The sequence below is a fragment of the Leptopilina heterotoma genome, unplaced genomic scaffold, assembly GCF_015476425.1.
Source record: "Leptopilina heterotoma isolate Lh14 unplaced genomic scaffold, ASM1547642v1 Lhet_708, whole genome shotgun sequence".
Classification (NCBI taxonomy): Eukaryota; Metazoa; Arthropoda; class Insecta; order Hymenoptera; family Figitidae; genus Leptopilina; species Leptopilina heterotoma.
Window position 1 is genome coordinate 482,826 of NW_025111164.1, and position 24,504 is coordinate 507,329.

The following is a 24,504-nucleotide window of genomic DNA, read 5'->3' on the forward strand; positions in this document are numbered from 1 at the left end:
TGAAATAAAAATTTATTCTCAAAAATCCAAATAAAATTGTTAGAAATAATTCAACAAATTATATTAAATTTTTTTAACGATTCAATTATTTTAAATATCTATTTCAATAAAAAAAATTCAAAAGTATTCCATTATTTTAAAAAATTGCTTATAAAATTTTTTCAATCGTTCAACTATTTTTACAAATAATAAAAATTTCATAGGAATTCAATTATTTAAAACAATTTTCATAAAATTTTTCACAAAAAACCAACTAATTAAAAATATTTTTATAAAGTTATTCCCATGAATTAAATTATTAAAAAAAATTAATATAATTAATATAATTACTTGAATTTCAATTAATTTTAATTATTTAATTTAATTGTAATCATTTTTCATACTCTTTTTAATGAATTCTTTTAAAAAATTCAATTATTTTTGAAAATTTTATTAAAATTCTTCGAAAGAATTAAATTATTTAAACAAATTTTGATAAAGTTTTCTATAAGGATTCAATTTTAAGAAATATTCAATTATATAATAAATTATTTATTTTTGTATTTAAATAATTGAATTCTCTTAGAACTTTATAATAAAAATTAATTATAATTTCAGTTAAAATTTTATGTAATAATTAATTATTACAAAAAAGTATTTAAATATTTATTTTAAAAAATAATTCCATTTTTGAATGTAATTTAACTTAGGAATTATGAAAAAATTGAGCCGTTCAACTTAATTTTTCAATCGGTACTTTTTCACCATTTTTTCAGTTTTAAAGATACGTTTTAAAAATAATTATCGAGTATGAAGCCAGATTTTTAATAAGTTTTTAAATTATTTTGACATAAATGAAAGTGAAATTTAAGTAACAATTAGTCACTGTTAAATATTTATTTTTAAAATATTACTATTTAAATCAGCGACTGACATTTTTCTGCTAAACTTTTTATTTTAAAGTCTTAACTAATTTAAACTAATTTTCTTTGGAATAATATTTTAATAACATTTGAAAAATAAATTGTAAATATTTGAATATTCTATTCTTTTGATTTAGAAAAATAATCCTCGTTATTGTATAATTGTGATTTACCAGGGTTGCCACAGGTCAGGGAAGTCAGGGAAAAGTCAGGGATTTTTACTAAAAGTACTGGAAAAAATTAATACAAAACCTTCAATTTTTTCAATTTCTGACAATAATTTCTTTTTAAGTAACTTAATTTTTCAAAAACTATCATAAAATTATGACTTACAAATTATTTTATAAATAATTTTTACAATTTTCATAAATACTAGATTGATAGAAGAATTGGAGTTATAAATACTAAAAAAAAATTGGATTTTGGAAAAGTGACAAATGATTACGGAAATTCAATTATTTTCAAAAGTTACAAAAATTCTTCGCAAAATTTCAATTATGTTCAAAAATTAAAAAAAAATTCTCGTCAAAATTTCAATTATCTTTATAAATAATAAAATTCTTCATCGAAATTCAATTATTTTTAAAAATTTTAATAAAATTCTTGTCAAAATTCCACAGGAATTCAATTATTCAATATTTAATAAATTTCTTTGAAATAATTCAATTAGTTTCAGAAGTAATAAAATTTTCACAGGAATTCAATTATTTAAAATACAAAATTTCATAAAATTTTTCGAAAAATATCAATTATATGAAAAGATTTTTATAAAATATTTTCATGAATTCAATTATTTTTATAAATAATAAAATTCTTCGCCGAAATTCAATTACTTTTATAAACATGAATAACATTCGTTGTAAGAATTCAATTATTTATATAAACTTGAATAAAATTCGTTGGAAGAATTAAATTATTTTCAAAATAATAAAATTCTTCTTCAAAATTCAATTATATTCAAAAAAATTTTTAAAAATTCTTGTCAAAATTTCGTGGGAATTCAATTATTCAATTTTTAATAAATCAATTCAAAATAATTCCATTATTATAAAATTCTTTATGAGAATTAAATTTTAACAAACATTCAATTATTCAAAAAATTATTTATTTTTTAATTTAAATAATTGAATTTTTTTAGAATTTTCTAATAAAAGTTGATTTAAAAATGAATAAACGAATAATCGATTTATTATTATTTATAAAAATAATTGAATTATTGCAACGAATTTTATTACATTTTTTTGTGAAATTGTACTTCTTGTAAAAATAATTGAATTCTTGCGAAGGATTTTTTTTAGGATTTTTGTAAATAATTAACTTATTTTAAAAAATTTTATGTCAATTTAAATTATTACAAAACATGAAGAAGACGATCACTCCGAGTCGAAGTGATCGTCTTCTTCATGTTTTGTAATAATATTCTTATAAGTTGTTGAATTTCAAAAAGGTTTAAATTTGAATATTTTGAAGAATTTTAATTCCTACAGAAAAATAATAATGATTAAATATTTATTTAAGAAAGAAGTTATTGATGTTTTAAATAATTTTACAATTAAAAAAGTTTGTAAATAAATGTAATAGAACATTTTTTTGAGTATCTAATAATTTTTAGAGTGAATCAGAATATTCTTTAGGGTCAGGGAAAAAGTGAAATTTTTTTCTGGAAATCAGGGAAAAGTCAGGGAAAAATAAAATTAAATATTTGTGGCAACCCTGTAATTACTTACCAGATCGAGTAATTTTGCATTCGTTTTCTTTATTACTTTCAACAGCATTTTTCACCTCCTTTGATATATATAAATTTGAACGGCCGGATAGATATTTCGTGACAAAACGTTGTACAAAATCGTCAACCCTTAAAGTTTGGACTGCATCGTTCAAAAATTTCGTTTTTATGTTTTTGAATTCGCATTCGACTCCTGCACTTGAAGCTGGAATTTTTCCATATCCAAACCGTTTTAAGTAGACGCAGGACCATAAGGGAAACCAACGAAAATCTTTCAGCAATTTCTCTGCTAACTCTGGCAAATAGTATGCGCTGTCGTGTTCCCCTGTTTCAGCCTCAATTATTCGCCATACTTCTTTCTGTACATTGCTCCCAATTTTGACCCATTTGTTGGATGAATTAGAGCCACTCTCATTCGAATCAGTTTCCAGCAAATTTTCAAAATGATTATTTTCATCTTCTGATGAATTCTCCTCTTCTTCCTCATTTAATTCCTTCGGGTTTAAAAGACTGAGGAGGAAATTCTTTTCAATTTCGCATTGAGTTTTCTCTTCTTTTTTTCCAATGATATTGCCATCTGTTTCAGAGAAAGCAAGTACTAATATTGCTTTTAGCAACTTTGTTGCAAACTCTTCGTCAGTGGCAATAATTAACTGCCCAATTGCTGCTTTATAGAATGTTCGAATTCTTTTTGATTTTTTAGAATCCTTCAAAAAATTGACATATATTTTTAGAAAATGAGCAGCATCAATTCGGACGAAACACGAAGGAAGCTTTTCTTCATAAGAGTCGACATAATTATTTATTGTAAAGTCGCCCGCAAAAGCTCTAATTACTGCAATTAAAAGAGCTTTCGAAGCATCGGTCGTCACGACTTTTGGGTGAGGTGCCCCTAAATGTGCCCATGACAGAAGAAATCGAAGGATGGATAATGCAGAATGGTCTTCGGTAAGCATTTGCGCAACGCTAGTTTGACCAAATCCTGTGTTTATAACAATCAAATACATGAGAATTGTTTTTGATTTTAATCCATCCTTTAAAACAATTTGCTTAGCCATTCCACCTGAAGCATCTATCGCAACTTCAGCGTCATCAGTTTTGGAGTAATTTTGATAAATATGGTTCTGCTCATTTGACCAAAAACATACTCTAAATGGCTTTAAACCAATTTCGTGGATGGTGTTTCGAAAACTGGTCTCCTGCATTTTTTCAAGAGCTAATCTGGGATCTTCGTGGAGATGCTCTTTCTTAATAAATTCGCATTTTGCGTTTTTTAAAACATTTAAATTTGGTAGAAAAGGTGGTTCCGGATCTCCAGGTTTCATCAATTTTGCAGCTTCCTCAATTCGAAAAATCTCGGCTGGTTTAGAACATAAAAGTTTTGCAATCTCTTCCCTTCTCGGCTGTCGTAAGTATCGCTTTCCACATTTTCCTGAACCCTTTTTGACTACGCAATCAAGCTTTACCACATTAGCAAAACTTGAATTGTCTATTTTCGTTTTCAAACTGCTTCCACAATGACAACGACCTAAACGAAAAAAAAGTTACTTAATTTATTTTATATTTATTTCATTTTATTCAGTTATATATTTATATATTCACTTAGTTATATATATATGGGGCATTCTTTCTGAATCCGGCCACCCCCCTGCACACTTTATTTTTGAAGATAAAATGTTGTAAGTATACTCAAAATTTGCGTAAGAAAGTCAAGTTTTTGATGCCGTCTGGCGAATTTTATTTCCATTTAGGGATTGGGCAGTATGTCCAAAAAATCGCCCAAACTACCCTAAAAATATGGTCAATTGAGTGAATAACAAAGAAAAATAAAGTAATCTTTCTTGTAACAGGCAGAAACATTTTATTTATGTAGTTTTAACACTGTACCCTCAAAATAATAAAAACCACCCCTAAAAATCACCCCCTAAACATAAGTTTAAAAAAGTTCTAATTTTTCTTTAAAAAATTGGTTAAAAAAAATAAATAACATTTATGAGGCTCGTAATTTAATAAGAATATATTTTAATCAAATTTACCCCCATAAAAATAATTACCGATTAACAAAAAGCATCCCCTGTACATTATTTGGTCAATTTGGTAATTATTCTCATGAACATAAACATAACATTTTTTTAAAGATTGAATAAGTCATGGAATTTTCTCACAATATATATTATGTTTAAACTAAAACTAATATTAATAAAAATAACCCCTAAAAATCATCCCCTAATCATAATTTTCACAAATTTCCAATTATTCTTAAATAAATTGTGTACAAAAAATTTAAATACGGTTTCTGCAGTCTAGAATATTTGTTCTGAGTATATTTCAATTAAATCCACACCAATAAAAATAATGATCAATGAACAAAAATCATCCCCTATACATTATTTGCGCAATTTTGTAATAATTCTCTTGAACAAAGGCGTAACAATTTTTTATACATTCTATAAGTCATGGAATTTTCTCACAATATATTATGTTTAAACTAAAGTTAATATTAATAAAAATAACCACTTAAAATCATCCCCTAGTCATAATTTTCACAAATGTTCAATTATTCTTAAATAAAGTGTGTACAAAAAATGTATTTAAATTTTTTGTACACAATTTATTTAAGAATAATTGGAAATTTGTAAAAAATATGATTAGGGGATGATTTTTAGGAGTTGTTTTTATTAATATTAGTTTTAGTTTAAACATAATGTATTGTGAGAAAATTCCATAACTTATAAATCTATAAAAAAAGTTATGTCTATGTTTATGAGAATTATTACCAAATTGACCAAATTATGTACAGGGGATGATTTTTGTTCATTGATCATTATTTTTATTGGTGTGGATTTAATTGAAATATACTCAGAACAAATATTCTAGACTGCAGAAACCGTATTTAAATTTTTTGTACACAATTTATTTAAGAATAATTGGAAATTTGTGAAAATTATGATTAGGGGATGATTTTTAGGGGTTATTTTTATTAATATTAGTTTTAGTTTAAACATAATATATTGTGAGAAAATTCCATGACTTATAGAATGTATAAAAAATTGTTACGCCTTTGTTCAAGAGAATTATTACAAAATTGCGCAAATAATGTATAGGGGATGATTTTTGTTCATTGATCATTATTTTTATTGGTGTGGATTTAATTGAAATATACTCAGAACAAATATTCTAGACTGCAGAAACCGTATTTAAATTTTTTGTACACAATTTATTTAAGAATAATTGGAAATTTGTGAAAATTATGATTAGGGGATGATTTTTAGGGGTTATTTTTATTAATATTAGTTTTAGTTTAAACATAATATATATTGTGAGAAAATTCCATGACTTATTCAATCTTTAAAAAAATGTTATGTTTATGTTCATGAGAATAATTACCAAATTGACCAAATAATGTACAGGGGATGCTTTTTGTTAATCGGTAATTATTTTTATGGGGGTAAATTTGATTAAAATATATTCTTATTAAATTACGAGCCTCATAAATGTTATTTATTTTTTTTAACCAATTTTTTAAAGAAAAATTAGAACTTTTTTAAACTTATGTTTAGGGGGTGATTTTTAGGGGTGGTTTTTATTATTTTGAGGGTACAGTGTTAAAACTACATAAATAAAATGTTTCTGCCTGTTACAAGAAAGATTACTTTATTTTTCTTTGTTATTCACTCAATTGACCATATTTTTAGGGTAGTTTGGGCGATTTTTTGGACATACTGCCCAATCCCTAAATGGAAATAAAATTCGCCAGACGGCATCAAAAACTTGACTTTCTTACGCAAATTTTGAGTATACTTACAACATTTTATCTTCAAAAATAAAGTGTGCAGGGGGGTGGCCGGATTCAGAAAGAATGCTCCATATATATATTTATTTATTTAGTTATTTAGTTAAGTATTTAGATATTTGTTTATTTAGTTATTTAATTCTTTAGTTTCATAATTTATTTATACTTTTAAATTAAATTTTATTTACACGACTATTGTAACTCTTTTTATTTACTCATTTGTTGAATTATTTATTTATTTAGTCATTTAATTATTAATTATGTTATTTATTTTTTTAGTCTTTTTTTAGTTATATAATTCTTTAGTTGCTAATTTTGATATTAATTTTTTGTTGTTTATTGTTTATAAGAAGGTCAAAATTTTTAATGTAATCTCGCTTTTATTTTATTTAGTTATATATTTATTTATTTACTTAGTTATATAGTTGTTTATTTAGTCATTTAGCTAAGTATTCAGTTATTTAATTATTTATTTTTAAATTAAATTTTATTTAAACCACTATTATAACTCTTTTTATTTACTCATCTATTAAATTATTTATTTATTTAGTAACTTAATTATTAATTTTGTTTTTTTTAGTTTTTTTCAGTTACTTAATCCTTTAGTTGTTAATTTTGATATCATTTTTAGAACGCAATTATTTATAAGAAAAACAAAATTTTAGATGTTATCTCGCTTCTTTTTCATTTAGTTATATAATTATTTATTTATTCACTTACTTAGTTATATATTTGTTTATTTAGTCAAGTATTTAGTTAGGGAATTTTAGTCTGAATCCTGGTAAATTATTTTTTTCTAAAGTTATTGTACAGTGTCCCAAAGGGATAATTAGAAATCTTAAAGAAATTATATATTTGAAAAATTTTATAATTCGAATTCTTTTTAAACCATCTAAATCATATAATCTATATTTAATTAATTATTAATAATAATGGATTTATAGAAGAATTTTAGTTAAAAACAGTAAAAGAAATTTAATTTTGGTACACGGAGAAAAATAGTTAGCTATTTCAGCTAATTTTTAGCTACGTTAGCTAACCTTAATTGCTATTATATGGATAGCAATTGTTGTTAGCTAATGCAGCTAATAATTAGCTAAATTAGCTAACTTTTTTTGCTAAAACAGCTAATTATTAGCTGTAATAGCTAAAAATTCGCTATCCATATAATAGCAAACTCATTTTTCTCCGTGTACAGAATTGAATTATATTCAAAAGTAACAGGGTTGCCCCAGTTTTTCTATTTTGAAATTCCCTGACTTTTCCCGGTTTTTCAGGTACAAAAAATATTTTTTCCAGACCTGCATTAATTTAAAATGCAGAATAAATTTCGCACTTGTATAGAAAATTTATAGAAAACAATTTTCGTGATTTAATTTGAGTTTAAATTTTAGTACAATGTCAATTTTTTAAGAGCATTTTTAATAGCCAGCGTCCTCACCCGCCCGTATCAGAAAATACAAAAATATGAAAAATATGAAAATGGTCATAAATAAAAATTCATAACTTTCTAAATTTTTTATCAAAATAATTTTCCTTGGTTAGGAATTAAAGAGGGAGAAGTGAGCTTTAATTTGAGTACAAAGCCAATTTTTTGGGGCACTTTTAATAGCCAGCAGCCCCACCTACCCGTATCAGAAAATCCAAAAATTTAAAAAATTTGAAAATGGTCATAAATAAAAATTTATAACTTTCTACATTTTTGATCAAAATAATATCCCTTGGTTAGGAATTAAAGAGAGAGAGAAGTGAGCTTTAATTTGAGAAATATAACAATTTTTTTGGAGAACTTTTTATAGCCAGCATCCTAACCAGCCTGCAACAGAAAATCCAAAAATTTGAAAAATGTGTAAATGGTCAAAAATAAAAATTCATAACTGTCAAAATTATTTCCCTTGGTCAGGAATTAAAGAGGAAAAATGATCTTTAATTTGAGTACAATCACAATTTTTTTGGAGTACTTTTTATAGACAGCGTCCTAACCAGCCCGCAACAGAAAATTCAAAATTTGAAATTATTATGGAATTTCCGATTTTTTTATAAATTTCCCTGACTTTTCCGGGTTTTCCAGACACTTTTGCATTTCCTTGACAATTTCCGGTTTTCCAGATCTGTGGCAACCCTCAAAGTAGTACAGTGAGTTCTCGCGAGTCGTTCAACTCACGAGTCGTTCAAACTCGCCAGTCGTTCAACAGCTGATCAGTGTCCGATTCACGAGTCGTTCAATTTCTAGCATGCGCGCGCCGGTGCTCAGTGCTGTGTAATTTAAACGGACCAAAGTCATTGAAATTGTGTCTTTCGGGGCGATAAATATGTTTCACACATCCCTGAAATCGCCTTGGAGGCGTGGCTTATGCGTTGAACGACTCGTGAGTTTTATGATCTTGAAAATTTTCGAGAATTGAACGACTCGCGAGAACTCACTGTACAATTCTTCCCAGAAATGCATTTATTTTCCAAAATTGTAATAAAATTCTTGTCAAAGCATCAATTATTTTTATAAATAATAAAATCATTGTATAAAATTCAATTATTTTCAAATTTTAATTAAATTATTTTCAACATTTAAATTATTTCGAAAAATGTTCCTCTACACGGAGAAAAAAGTTAGCTATTTTAGCTAATTTTTAGCTACCTGAGCTAACCTTAATTGCTATTATATGGATAGCAATTATTGTTAGTTCTAACAGCTAATAATTAAGGGGAGACCCCACCTTAATTTTGGCCCCTTTAAAATAAAATTATTAAACAAGGTAATATTTTTTTTCTTGCATCATTTTTAACCTGAAAACATATAAGATGGTCAAAAATATTTAATTTTAATTTTTGAAGAGGTTAGAATTTTTTTCTTCTGACCTATTGCATATTATTGCAAATCCATGCGAGAAGTTGTTTAGAATGGTAAAATATGCATGGAAAAAAATATCGTGAAAAAATATTAAAAACTGTAAGAAAAGATCGATTTTTAATATTCAAATCTTTAAATTTTGCCGAAATTTCGGAAGTCCTGAACCTTTATTTTTTTCCAATTTGATGCTCTGAGTCGAAAAAACATCGTTAAAATTGACGATTAGCTTATTTTCATGGTAAAAACTATAAAAATCATGCCTTTTTGCATTTATTTCGGTATATATAAAGTATACCATAAAAGCTTCGGACTATGATTTTTATGGAATTTACCACGAAAATGAGCTAAATATAAATTTTAACAATGTTTTTTTAATAGTAGCATCAAATTACGTAAATATACACAATTTGGAAAAAAATTAAAGAATTACGGCTTTCGAAATTTCGGCAAAATTTAAAGATTTGAATATTAAAAATCGATCTTCTCTTACAGTTTTTAATACTTTTTAACGAAAATTTTTTTCCACGCATATTTTACCATTCTAAACAACTTCTCGCATGGATTTTCAATAATATGCAATAGGTCAGAAGAAAAAAATTCTAACCTCTTTAAAAATTAAAATTAAATATTTTTGACCATCTTATATGTTTTCAGGTTAAAAATGATGCAAGAAAAAAAATATTACCTCCTTTAATAATTTTATTTTAAAGGGGTCAAAATTAAGGTGGGGTCTCCCTTTAAGTCTCACAGCTAATTTTTTTGCTGCAACAGCTAATTATTAACTGCTGTAACTAAAAATTCGTTATCCATATAATAGCAAACTCATGTTTCTCCGTGTATTCAGTGATTTTCAGTATCTACTATTTTAACCAAATTTTTCAAAAGAATTCAATTATTAAAATAAATATTTGGTAAAATTCAACAATTCGAATAAAATTCAATAATAAAAAATTTCTTAAGGGCATTTGAACCATGATGACGTCACAGATTTAAAACTAATGCTTTGCACAAACTGTGACGTCATCAAGGTTCAAATCCCCTTAAAAATAATTAATTAGATAGTAAAAATTCAGCCACTGATTCAATTACTTTTATAAATAGTAAAAATCTTTGCAAAAATTCAATTATTATGAATATAATTTTAATAAAATTTACAAAACAAATTTTTAATTACAATTATAAACAGACAAGATTATTTTAAAAAGAATTTTTAATTCTTTGTTTAATTCAATTATTTTAAAAATTTTCTATTAAAACTAAATAAAGATTAAAAAAGCTTAAAGAAAGATTATTTTTAAAAAATTTAAAGAAACTTTAATTATTCATAAAAACTATAATAAAAATTTATGAAATTGGTAGATTTATTTATGTTTATATCTAAATAAATTTTAATTTGATGTAAAAATACCGAGAAATATTAGAACAAAGCCGGTAAAAAAACGGGAATTTTGTTGAATGAAAATAGTAAACACCCTGAATAAATTATTTATTTATTCATTTAATTAATAATTTATTTATTCATTTATTTAGTTATTTTGCTTTTTAAATATTTATTTGTTTAGTTATTTTATTATATATATCGATATATGGTTATTCATTTATATTTTTCTTAATTTATTTAGTTATTATTTTTGTTATTTATTTATTCCTTTATTTAGTTATTATTTTTGTTATTTATTTATTTCTTTATCTAGTTATTATTTTTGTTATTTATTTACTCCTTTATTTAGTTATTTAATCATTTATTTATTTACTTATTTATTCCTCTAGTTAATTATTTTTTGAGAAAGCAATGTTTTACTTACCGTTTATTACTCCACTGTTTCTGTCCTTCGTTAGATAGTGATTTATGAAATTAAAACCACATTCTAATTTGGTTTTTGTATAAATTTCTTCACTCATCAAATCCTCCCATAACCCTGGTCGAAGACGATTCAAAACTCGAACGTAATTATGATTTCCTGCCTTTCGATTGTACTCGACTTCAACAATTAATTTTTCAAATTCGTCCTTATTGACGAATATATCGAACGCCCATTCATTTTCATCGAAAGACGAATCACTTTCCGCGACGTTAAAAGAAGACAAATTAAGAGAAGAATTTTCCTCAGAGTCACTCATTTTTTTATTGTCATTGTTCACTTTATCCCGAAACGAATTTTCGCACAGTTTTGAGTAAAGCGATCTTCCTGTTAAGCGATTATCTAATTCTTGTGATAAATTATCCCACACTTTATTATTTTTACTAATTAATTTCCCATTTTCTAAAAATATTTCGCTTTTCCTTTTTTTAAATAAGTTAATTAAATCTTCTTCATCAACTCTTGGCCTCCTCCCCGGTCTATTAGACATTTTTTCGCGCGATACAATGCATTAGTCAATGACCAAATTTCATTAAAAACTGATATTTTTGACAGTAGATATTGTCAATCAGCTATGCATGGGAAGGGTGAAAGTGGGAGGTGGGCCAATAGAGTCATAGTCTGAGACGATTTTCGCGGAATTGAGCGTCGCCACAGTTTTCTGTAGTTTCCCGGAATCAGACTTCCCTGAATTAGGGAAGTAATACCAAAAGACATTTAGATCAAAATTTCTTTTGATTTTAAATCAAATTTCTGTTTAAAAAAAAGGAAAAACGAAATATTTTTAGAAAATGGGAAATTAATTAGCAAAACAAATAAAGTATGGAAATATTTATCACTAGAATATTAGATAATTGCTTAATAATAAACAAAAAATTTTTGAAATCTCAGCATAGCATAGACGGAGGAACAAATTTATGGTATAGATTTTTCAGCTAAAAAATGTACAATTAATTAAATAATTTTTAAAAGATACGATTTTCTAAATCAACTAATTTAAAAAACAAGTTGTTCATTTCATGACCATTTCGCTTCGTCAATATAATATAAACCAGTTGCTTGATTTTTTTTTATAGAATTATTATTTTACTCTATTAAGGTAATAATTAAAAAAATACAAAATTTGGATTTTTTGTGAAAAAGAAAAATATCGATTTATTTTATAAATTTTGATAAAATGTACGCTTTTTATATATCAATCGATTCGTCTTCTTGTCAGGAATGTAATTTTAAGAAAAATTAATGAAAATATTAAGAAATAAAAAAGTTATTTCAAAAAATACCAAAAAAAATTTTTTTCAAATTTTGAAAAAATTGTATAAAAAAATTTTTGTAGATTTTTGTGACACACACACATACATCTGGACATTTGCTCAGGATTTAATATACATATATCCTAGATGAAAATGAGACCATATAACCTTCCTCATGAGGAAGCAAAATTGAACTAAAATATTAAAATGAAATTAAGTAATCAGAGTTTTCAACTAACATTACTCAAAATACAAACTATTAAAAATTTAAACTAAAAACCTTTTAATTATTTAAAAAGAAAAATTTCACTATAACTCTTTTAATATTCAATTATTTTTTTAAATTTTCAATTAAAATTTTTCTCTAGAAAATTGGTTTTTTGATTATTTAAAAAACAAAAATTTTCCATATAATTTAATGTTAGTAAAATTATTTAAAAATCAATAAACTTTTAAAATTATCAGGCTTCGGATCGACTTTAAAGAAAAAAAGTCGCTTTAGTCGATTAAAGATACAAAAAACGTCGAAAAATTCGTTCATTTAATTCATATGCAGTAATGTCACAAGAATTTTATTTTTGAAATAATTTTTGAAAGTTGATAAGTTTTTTATTTAAGCAATTGAAAAGTTAAAAAATAATTAAATTTTTGAAAAATATAAAAGGAAATAATCAGCCTAGCACTATAGAGTGTTTTTCAAATTTATTAATTAATATTAGTACACTAATGTACAAAAGGGCATTTATTTTTGTAAATTCGTTTACTACTTAAAAAAAATAAATTTGTATGATCAATTTCAATTTTAAAAATGAACATGACTTCTCCAAAATTTTAATAAGTTAAAAAACAATAAAAATAATTCTAAAAATCTTTAATATTATTATTTTTTGTACGTATTTGAATTTTTGGAAATGTGTAATTAAAATTATATTGAAAATAATTGAATTTTAAAAAATTGTAAAGAAAAATTCCGATAAGTATTACTTTTTTCAAAAATATTTTAATATAATTTTTAGAAGCAAATTTAAATTAATTTTAATTAATTTTTTATAATTAAATTATTTTCAAAATTTTCAATTAAAACTCCTCAAAAGTTGATTTTCAAAAATAGGAATAAAATACTTGAAAAAATCAATTATTTTTAGTTAAATTTAAAAAATTTCAATTATTAAAAATTTATTAGTTGTATATATTTTACAAATTTAATTAGAAAAATCATTCAATAATAATTTTTGAAAGATCTGTCCATAGTTATACTTTTTACATTATAAAAATTGAAATAAATTTTTGAAGATATTAAACAATAATCAGTAAGTGCTTAAAAAATTTAAATTACAAATAAATTTCACATTGTATTAAATAAACGAAACTTTTTATAATTTTTATAATTCAAATTTTGCACTCTCGATTCAATTTTCTAAGAGACTCAAAGCTAGAAAGTATTAGGCACCTTTTTTTTAACTAATTTAAAATCTGATTACAGAGCCTTAACGACATCGACAACCGAAGCGACTTGAAAAAATATATTCGATATGTCTATATAAATATCAGTGTAAAAATTACTAAAATTATTATATTTAATATATTTAACACATATTTATTATTCATATAATAGATTGTTAAAATAAAAGTACCTAAAATGAATTAAGAAAAATAATTTTTATTTATATCTAACATCCATTGAATGAAATAAATAAATAGTTTCAAATATTTTTTTATTTGTTTTTATTAAAAACTTTATTAGCATTAAATATTGCATTATTTGCATTAAATAATTTAGTTTACTTAAAGCCATAAAATTAATTAATTGCCTCAAATAATTCTTATTAACCTTCACGCTACCAAAAATTTTTGTATACGCGGACTACCGGCTGGCCACACGGTGTGGCCAAACGCTATTTTACTTTTATGTTCCCGAAACGATTAAAATTCATCAAACTTTTTGTATACAATTATGTGTTAATACAAATTTACTAAAAAATTTTGTTCAGTGAGTTAAAATGTCGATTCGATTGGTTACAAAAGTCGAGCAGATATACAACATTATGATACTTGGCCACACCGAGTGGCCAGCCGGTAGCGCGAAGGTTAATATCAAATATCGAATTAATTGAGTGAAATAAATAAATTAATTATTGTTTCAAATAACTCATTATTTGCACATTCTAAAAAAAGTTATACTAAAGTAGAGAGAACTCATCCAGAGAAAATTACTATTTAAAACAAATGAAGCGTTTTGTGCAGAAACCGCATGAGTCCATTTTTTTCGAAAATCACTTTTTTATTGAAAATTTATCTTTAAATAAAGCTTTTCAATCTGGTAAAATATTACATAAGTGACTAAACTCTAAACCCTTAAAAAAATAATTAAAATATAATTTTGTGCAGAAACAGCACAAGTCCATGATAAGTTTTATATTTATTTGTGATATTCTTGACGTATTTTAATAATTTATATTAAACAGTTTATATCTCCTATAATATTAACATATTCGTCGTCGTTTTGTCGTCCGTCGTTCGTGTACTTCCGTACTTCATCGTTCGGTCGTTCGACTTTTATCATTTATCATTTATTCATAGTATCGTATATACATATACGCATGCGCAGTAATGTTCTATGAATATCAGGCATGCGCAGTAGTGTTCTATCATTATTACGCATGAGCAGTAGTGTTCTATTACTATAACGCATGCGCAGTAGTGTTCGGACAATGTTACGCATGCGCAGTAGTGTTTTATCACTATAACGCATGCGCAGTAGTGTTCTATCACTATAACGCATGCGCAGTAGTGTTCTATTAGTATCAAGCATGCGCAGTAGTGTTCTGTCAATGTCAGGCATTGTCAGCAACTAATTATAAAAAATTGGCATTATAAAAGTTAGGCGTGCGTTACAAATTTAAGTACAATTGATTTTGTCGTAGTTGAGAGGTAAATTTCAAAAGATTATTTTCAAAAAAATTAATATTACAAGATACATTGTTTGCCTCTCTATGGAGTCTATTAAGTATTGAGAAGTTACCAAAATTAGTTTTATAATAAGTTACAAAAAACGAATGATTGTTTCTAGTGAATCTAGTCGGAACACGCAAACTTATGAGATTTGACAAAGAAGGACAGTAAATAAATCCATTCAATAACTTATAGAAAAAAGCATATCATTGTATAAGAACCTAGATGTAAGCAATGGGATGTGTACCCGAGTCGAAATTTAAGCCCTACTTTCACCCTGAATTTTCAGGGTCTATTGAGTGTTAGGAGTAGTAAAGTAGGGTCTAATTCTAATACGATTAGACCCTACTTTGACTCCCAAAATAGGCGGAAATTTGCCAATCTTCCATTTGGAGAAGCAAAGGAGGGTCTACTTCTAAGAAACCTATACCGTACTTTTAAACCTCGTAGACCCTACTTTCATACTCCTAGACCCTACATTCTAAAAGAAAATTTTGAATTATTTTTTAATGCATTACTTGAAACACTGCAAATGCAAAAAGTACTCCAAATTCATAAATACTGATGTGTTTTATAGCGTCTATATACACTTCGTGTATATAGACGCTATAAAACACATAAAATTCCACTTTTACTCATCCCAAGTGCTTCAATTGAATCTGAGCAAATCTTCAAATTTTTCTTTTTCTAATTGTAGGGTCTAGGAGTATGAAAGTAGGGTCTACGAGGTTTAAAAGTACGGTATAGGTTTCTTAGAAGTAGACCCTCCTTTGCTTCTCCAAATGGAAGATTGGCAAATTTCAGCCTACTTTGGGAGTCAAAGGAGGGTCTAGTTTTTAAAAATTGTATTGAAATCAGACCCTACTTTACGACTGCTAAACCTGAATAAGCCCTACATTTTCAGAGGCTAAGTAGGGTCTAAATTTCGACTCGGGTAAAGTGGATCGTAAGTTACCATAATCATGGGTGTTCCAGTAAAAAGGTAAATTGAGTTGCCGAGCAGCAAATCTTAAAAACTTGTTTTGAACACGCTCTATTTTAATTATATTGAAAGTATAGAGTGGTACCCAGACTACAGAGGCATATTCCAAAATGGATCTCACTAATGTAAAATATAAAACTTTAATTGCAACTTTGTTACGAAAATCCGAGGCACCTCTCATAACAAAGCCCAGCATTCTGAGCGCTCGAGAAACAATTTAAAACAATACTTGCAACATTTATCGGTAATTAGTAGAATTAAAATAAACAATTAAAAAAATATATTAAAATAATTTGATAAAAAAGAATAACTAAAAAAATTAAAGTATTGTATATATCTAATATTGTAAACAATAATAAGCAGAGGAACTATAATTTTGAAAATTTTGTTCCTCTGCTTATTATTGTTTACAATATTAGATATACAATACTTTAATTTTTTTTAGTTATTTCTTCTTATCAAATGATTTTAATATATTTTTTCAATTGTTTATTTTAATTCTACTAATTACCGATAAATGTTGCAAGTATTGTTTTAATATTTGTGTACGGAACCCGCCATTGCAGTGCGAGTACAACTCGCACTTGTCCAATTTTTGCTTTTAATTCATTAAAGTATTTTGAATTTTTTGGACCATTTGACTTTTGACAGCTCTATTGGCATCGGAAATGAAAATTTGCAAAAAACGCCCATCACCAACTTAAAGTACATGAATGTAGAAATCTTTTAAGCCCTAGAACGTTTAAATCTATCAAAGCAATTTTTGTTTAGAGCTCTGTCCGTGTTGACGTGCGGAATGTCCCATAAATATTTAGTTATTTAAAAAAAATTATTTTATTGATGCAAATAAATATTTATTTGAATTAAAATCCATGCATTACTGAATCAAGTAATTTTCCTAATTGATTTAAAGCAATATTTATTAAATCCAATTATTCCATTCATTTGACTTAAATAATTCGAATTTGCTACAAAATTTAGTGATGCCGCGAGACGAGACGATAACACGTAAATTCTCGCCTCGTCTCGACTTTTTGCATGGACGAGAGAACTCTCGCGGCATCACTACTACAAATAACTATTTATTTGATATACTACAAATTAAAATTTTTATATCAAGGGCAGTTCCATACGAAAAGTAAATGGTGGATCACCGATTTTTCTTAAATTAATAATAAGTGGTTAAATTTTTAAAGAAGTGCTTTTTGATGTTTTTGAGAAAAAAATTTTTGAAGTTTGCGCTACGAGTTTTTGTGCGTTGCGCTAACTAAGTAGCGCCTATATCAGTGTATTTTAAAAGATGATATGACCTTTACTGCTTGCCCCTAATACATTTATTAATTATATACGTATATATATATTATTATTATAAACAGTTTAACAATATATTTTTAACTTTTTTATAAACATTATTTTCCTTTTTTATTGTAAAAAGTCTTTTCCTCCACACTTTATCCAGGCTTATATTTCTAATTTTGTATTGTTATGATCTTCAGTTGAACAAAAGTCAAACGTTATTGTGTCAAATTTATTTTCTACTAACTGAAAAAATGCTTTAAGGAAAAGATTTTTTACATTAACCCATTGATGCCTATATAGGCAAAGGAATGCAGATATAATAAAAGTAACTATTGGAATCCTGGCATGGGATCTAATGATAATTTTTGTCGTTGAATGTTAAAAAAATATTTTTTTAACAATTTTTTTTTATAAACAAATGAAAAGAAGTCTATTTTTATAAGAAACTTGTAGCGCTATTTGATTCTACGCTAAAAACCACTACGAAAACATATATTACATATATTACATAATTTTTTAAAAAAGACCTATTGGTGTAAAAATGTTATAAACAATTAGCCTGCATTCATACTGTATGAGGTATAAGGATCGTTTTTGAAGTTAAAGATTTTTTTAAACAAAATTAGCTTAATCAGGAGAGTTTTTGACGTTAAAAATTTTTTAAACAAAGTTTTACCTCAAAAACTATTTATGTAAGTGGAAATAGATAAGTAAAATGTCTTCCGAGCGAGCGAGGAATATGACGCTAGTTATATATAAAAACACTCATGGGAAGTAAAAAGTGACAGTGGTGACTAAATTATTTAAAAATTAGAAAATTTTGAAAATTGGTTAAATTTATTCTTAAAACAATTTTATTATTTATAAAATGTTACTAAAAATTATCCAAATTTAATATTTTAAATAAATGTTATTAAATATTTCATAAAACTTTGATATTTTACTGGATTTAATAAATTTTCTGTGTTTTTCATTTCATTTTGTGCAGAAACAGCATAAGTCCAAATGTTAATTTATTTTTTAATTTTTTATATTAAGTAGATAATTAATTAATCATATTGGATTTTTTAACTTATAGGTTAATAGAATATAATGCAAAAAGCTGAATTAAAAAAATCTTAACATTTACGAGAAAAACAGTTTTTATTGATTCCTGAACAATTTCGAATTATGGACTTATGCTGTTTCTGCACAAAACGCTTCAAATATATTTTTTTTTGTTAAATAAATGTATATTTGTCTCAGAACCAACTAGACTTTTTATTTGTTTTAAATAAAAATTTTATTCGGTATAAATAAAATATATATTTGAGCCAAATAAAATTTCATTCAAACCAAATAAAATTTATTTAAATCGGATAAAAGGTCTAGTTGGTTCTAAGACAAATATACAATTTCTCTGGGTGTATGTCTCAAAAATAATCCTCTTATTTGAAGAGGATTATTCTCCACTTAAGAATATTCCTCTTAGAATAAGAGAAAAATACTCTTCGTTTAAGAATATTCCTCTTGATTCAAGAGGATTTTTGCAAGAGGAATTTTTTTTTTATAACTAGAATATTTTTTTTCAGTGTGGATCCTACATATTCAATTTTGAAATTTTTACTTTTGATTCATCATCAGAAACCCTGAAAACTTCACAGTAAAAAGTTTCAAGTAAATTCTGTTGATTTTAGGGTTCCGTACCCGGTAGGAACCCTATTAAAACGGTTACGGAAAATGACCATGTATACCCCCCCTAGCGCTCACAGTTTTTCATCTAGAGAGCTAAAAATTGGTACACATATGTATTTTCACGCGTAGATTGCACGAAAAATATAGCGAACGTAATTGGAGTTGATCTTCATAGAGTTTTCCGCGAAAAACATCAAATTTTTGCCGTTTTTCGCAATAAAAGGCATGTATTCCCCCCCCTAGCGCTCACAGTTTTTACCTAGAAAGATGAAAATTGGTATGCATATGTATTTTCAGAAATGGATTACAGGAAAAATATAGCGAACATATTTGGTATTGATCTTCATAGTGTTTCCATCGAAAAACTCGAAAATTTTGAAAATTTCGAAAAAAATGTATGTACCCCCCCCCCCCTGGCGCCCAGTTTTTTATCCAAAGAGCTGAAAATTGGTATACTTATTCGTTTTTACGCATAGATTACAGGAAAAATATAGCGGAAGTGATTAGAATTGATCTTCATGGTGTTTTCATCGAAAAACTAAAATCTCTTTTTGCAAGCTCGAAAATTCTCTAACCGTTGCTGGTTCTCTCAAATCTTAATCTAGTGGACTGTTGCTATACATTTTTATTTATTTTTTCGTGTAGATTTCAACAAACATACAGAAAAAATTATTGGAATTCATCTTCATATTTTTTTTGCGAAAAACTAAAAAATTTTTTCGTTTTAAAAAAAAAGTGTGTACCCCCCTGGTTTTCACAATTCTTGGCCTATTGGACTACAGTTTTCCTTATTTTATGTATTTTCATGTGTAGATTTCAGGAAAAATACACCGAACATGATTGAATTTTATCTTCATATTTTTTTCAGTGAAAAACACAAAGTTTTTAAAAATTTCATCAAAAAAGCATGTTTTTTACCCTAGCGCCCACAGTTTTTTATCTGAATATTGAAGTTGATCTTTATATTTTTTCAGCAAAAAAGTAGAAGTTTCAAACAAGGGTACGGAACCCTCGGTTTTACTACGAGTTCTACTCGCACTTGTCCGGTTTTTTTAATTTGTTTTGTCCGCCATATTGGATACGCCATTTTGAATTTTGATTTTAGATTCGTAATCATAAAACCCTGAAAAAACCTTTACATACCAAGTGTGGTAGAAATGGAATTAATTAAAGTAATTCAGAGTATAAATAGTTAATGAAAAACAAGGCCAAGGGGATAAATTATCTGTCAGCCCTTTTTAAATTTTTTGTTAAATTATAATATTACACTGGAGCTTCACTTATTTTCAGTCTCACTTATTTTCAGTCTCACTTATTTTCACCATTTCCAGTCTCACTTATTTTCAGTTAAATGGTTCTCCGTGCGTTCTCATTGGTTGATGTTAAAGAATCCACCAATCAAATCAACTCGAATGTTACGTTTCAGAGTGAAAATAAGTGCGACTTTGCCTTTCAGTTTGTTTGGACTTAGTGAAAATAAGTGAAGCTCCAGTGTAATTAATTTTTATTGTGGAAACTTGAAGCCGAAATTGAGCCGAAATTTGTCGTACATTGAAAAATTGTTAAAACGCCATTTTAAGCATTTTTGAAGGTGGTTCTGCCAGCTTGAAGTAAGGGTGACAAAACCATGGATTTTTTTAAAAATATAAAGGGCCGGAAATTTGTCAATGGGGCATTAAATTAGCCCTAAATGAGCCCTTAATTATGCAATAGGTCCCATCATGATCCGACAATATGGTTCTGTCAGGTTTACGTAGCTCAAAACCCCCCATGACCAGGCAGGAGAAATTACTTACAACTCTCCTGCCTAAAGAGAAGTATGTTATACACTATCGTGCATTAAAACAGGCTTTCGGAAACGGTATGAAACTCGTAAAAATCCACCGAGTGCTTGAATTCAACCAATCCGAATGGTTAAAACCCTACATATATTATAACACTGCTATGCGAACCTCTGCAAAAAATGAATTCGAAAAGAATTTATTCAAATTAATGAATAATGCAATGTATGGCAAGACCATGGAAAATGTTCGCAAGCATGTTGACATTAAGTTGGTTACACACTGGTACGGTCGGTATGGTGCCGAAGCCCTTATCTCTCGACCCAATTTCCACAGTCGAGCGATCTTCGATGAGGACCTTGTGTCCATCGAACTGCGCAAGACTGAAATCCTACTCAATAAAACGATTTATGTGGGTTTAAGTGTGTTGGATATCTCGAAAACGCTAGTCTATGACTTTCCCTACAGTTACATGCTCCAGAAATATGGTGCAGCATGTAAACTGTTGTACACGGACACAGACAGTCTAGTGTACGAAGTGAAATGTCAAGACATATACAAAGACATGAAAGACGAGATTGACAAGTTTGACACATCTGATTTTCCCGCAGACAACGCGTATGACATGCCGCAAGTCAACAAAAAAGTGCTCGGCCTTATGAAGGACAAATGCAATGGTAAAATTGTTACCGAATTTGTTGGCTTGCGGAGTAAAATGTATAGCATACGCGTTGAAGGTGAGGATTTCGTTAAGAAAGCAAAAGGTATTAAAGCAGGAGTCGTCAAAAAGACAATAAAATTTGATGACTATGTACAATGCCTTAACAATTTTGAAATTCAAACCAAAACGCAGTACAATATAAGGTCACGGTTACATAATTTAGAGACTATAAAACAAATTAAAGTAGCTTTAAGTCCACAAAACGACAAACGATATTTGTTACCGGGTAGTACCGACACTCTACCGTGGGGACATTATGCGATCCCCACAATCGACGAATGATTTTGTAAAACATGATTGTAAAAAAAATAAAATGTTTATTAATAAATAATGCAATTATATTTAATTTCCATGTGTTTTTATTTAAAAAATCCTTCCATATATACATAATAAAATATGATTAAAACTTATATTAATGTAATATAATTTAAATGTGCAAATCGCCCCCAGTAACTTAACGCAAATGCCAATCAGCTAGCAAAGCAATCAAAGATTAATGTTAGCGTAGAATCTCTTTATAAATCAAAACTACTTCCAACAACAGACTTTCACAATGCCAGTGCCAACTGATTTAATAATGATTCATTGTTAATCTTTGATTGATTTGCTGGTTGATTGACATTTGCGTTAAGTTACTGGGGACGATTTGCGAATAATAGATTATACATTTGCTTTATCTTCCCACGTATTGTGAGAATTATCAAAGCCAAGCCATTTGACAAGAACTTTGTTTCCACGTGTCTTGAGAATTTTTTCCACAAGATAAATATCTGAATATTTTACTTTAAGAAGTTCCTCTTCATAGAATCCTCCGCTGATGGGTTGATTCTGTTAATCCTTGAGCTTGTAAGTCACTGGTTGAGTTGATACAACTTGATCCACTGTGAATATTTCTGTTGTCCAATTGGGTGTGTATCCTTTCTCAAAAAAGGTTTTTATATTTGCTTACTCGAACTTTGTCACCAATTTTATACTTTGGTCGTCTTAAAGGAATTTTTCTCAGTTTAGAGATCCTTTCTTTTAAAATTTCAACTTCTTCTGATGTAACATCTTTAGGCTTCATTCCAATTGTTCTACGTTTGGTATCATTGTAGTTGGAAATAAGAGTAGGCAATATATCATACCACTTGTAATTTCCCCGCAAACTAAATTGCATCCACATTTTTCTTTTTAGTGTTCGATTAAACCGTTAAACAATAGAAGCCTTCATATTACTGTATGTTGAGTAAAAATTTATTTTATGCTTTCTCATTAATGATTCAAATTGTGAGTTATAGAACTCTTTCCCTTTGTCACTATGCAAGTTTTTTGGTATGCGTTTTTTAGCAAATATAGATTGCAGTGCATGAGAAACATCTTTTCCACTTTTACTCTTTACTGGAACAGCCCAAGCATATTTTGAAAATATGTCTATAACTGTTAGTAAATACTTGAAACCTTTATTTATTCTTAAATAAGGTATCATTTCTACTAAATCTGCTTGCCATGTCTCATCAATATCACGCATTTCAACTCGCCGTCGAGGATAATTTTTTCTAGCCTGAGTATGAAGTTCATTCACTACTGTTAATTTTTTGTTGTTCATTCTCGAGAGCACTTAAGCGAGTATCCAATTCACTAATAATTTCAGCTGTTCGATAAGATAAGTCTTGATTTATATCTTTTTCAAAATTTTTTATTTTTTCTGTAATAGAGTCTTCAAGAACTTTTAGAAATAACTTGTTATTGTCCACCTCTAATCTAAGTGAGACACTAGCTTCATACAATAAACGCACTTCGTGTTTTATCATATGTCGTACAAGTTTTAAATTGACAGCGTCGTTTTCTTCTTCAGCGTTAGCAAGATTAGAGAGTTTCCTTCCTTCAACGTCAAAGTTACCTTGAGAATTAAGTTTAAAACCAACTCCAGGAGGCCCTCGTCTTGCTGTTCCTCTTTGATTGAGAGGATGTCCGAACACGTCAATGCTCATTGTTGAAATGAATGATATTTGCTAAAACACATCTTAATATATAATTTTAGCTTCACGTAGTTCCTCAATAATAGACATGATTTCATTATTTTATAATAATTATTAATTAATATTAATAAATAATAATAATATTATAATAATTATTATTATAATATTATTATTATTATTATATATATTATTATATATTATTATTATATTATTATTATTATATATTATATTATATTATTATTATTATTATTATTATTATTATTATTATAATAGTATTTATTAATTATTATTTTTTATTTTCAGCAGCTTGAGAAGCCATTAATAGTCTAAGACGGTCAACCAACTCAATAGGATCATTCCAATAGATATATTCTCGTTAAAATTTTTTGTTTGTAATCATAAATTTAGGTAATGAACTACCGCTTACAGATGGCTGTTTGGTAGGTGTTCGAGGGAAGAATTGAGATATAAAATTCAAATACTTGTAACTCTTATCCGTGCGTATAGATTCAGAGGAACTATACTTCTTTTTGTGTGCATTAGTAGCAATCATAATTTCTTTATAGTTTCTTTCATCATCTTCACTTACAAGCGATGTAGCAGGTTTACTTTAAATAAAAGTTCAAGTAATCCAAGCGTTTGAAGATATCGTTTATTACCAATTTTTACATGCCGATCTTCAAGAGTTATTGGTGAATCACCAATCATAAGTGACCCATCACTTAGCTTACGTACGCCGTATGTTGAATCTAA

The 24,504-nt window shown here is 27.0% G+C and overlaps 2 protein-coding genes across 2 annotated transcripts; one reads left to right on the forward strand and one right to left on the reverse strand.

Moving 5' to 3' along the window:
• The first annotated feature begins 21,295 nt into the window (after nucleotides 1-21,295).
• Nucleotides 21,296-22,075, forward strand: LOC122510605. The gene has a single exon (XM_043625376.1). It carries the CDS (start codon nucleotides 21,296-21,298, stop codon nucleotides 22,073-22,075), a length of 780 nt encoding a protein of 259 aa, XP_043481311.1.
• Nucleotides 22,076-22,453: 378 nt separating this feature from the next.
• LOC122510606 lies at nucleotides 22,454-22,955 on the reverse strand. The gene is made up of 2 exons (XM_043625377.1): nucleotides 22,743-22,955; nucleotides 22,454-22,621 (listed from the first exon to the last, which is right to left on the reverse strand). The coding sequence occupies exons 1-2, from the start codon at nucleotides 22,953-22,955 to the stop codon at nucleotides 22,454-22,456; spliced, it is 381 nt and encodes a 126-aa protein (XP_043481312.1).
• Nucleotides 22,956-24,504: the final 1,549 nt, after the last annotated feature.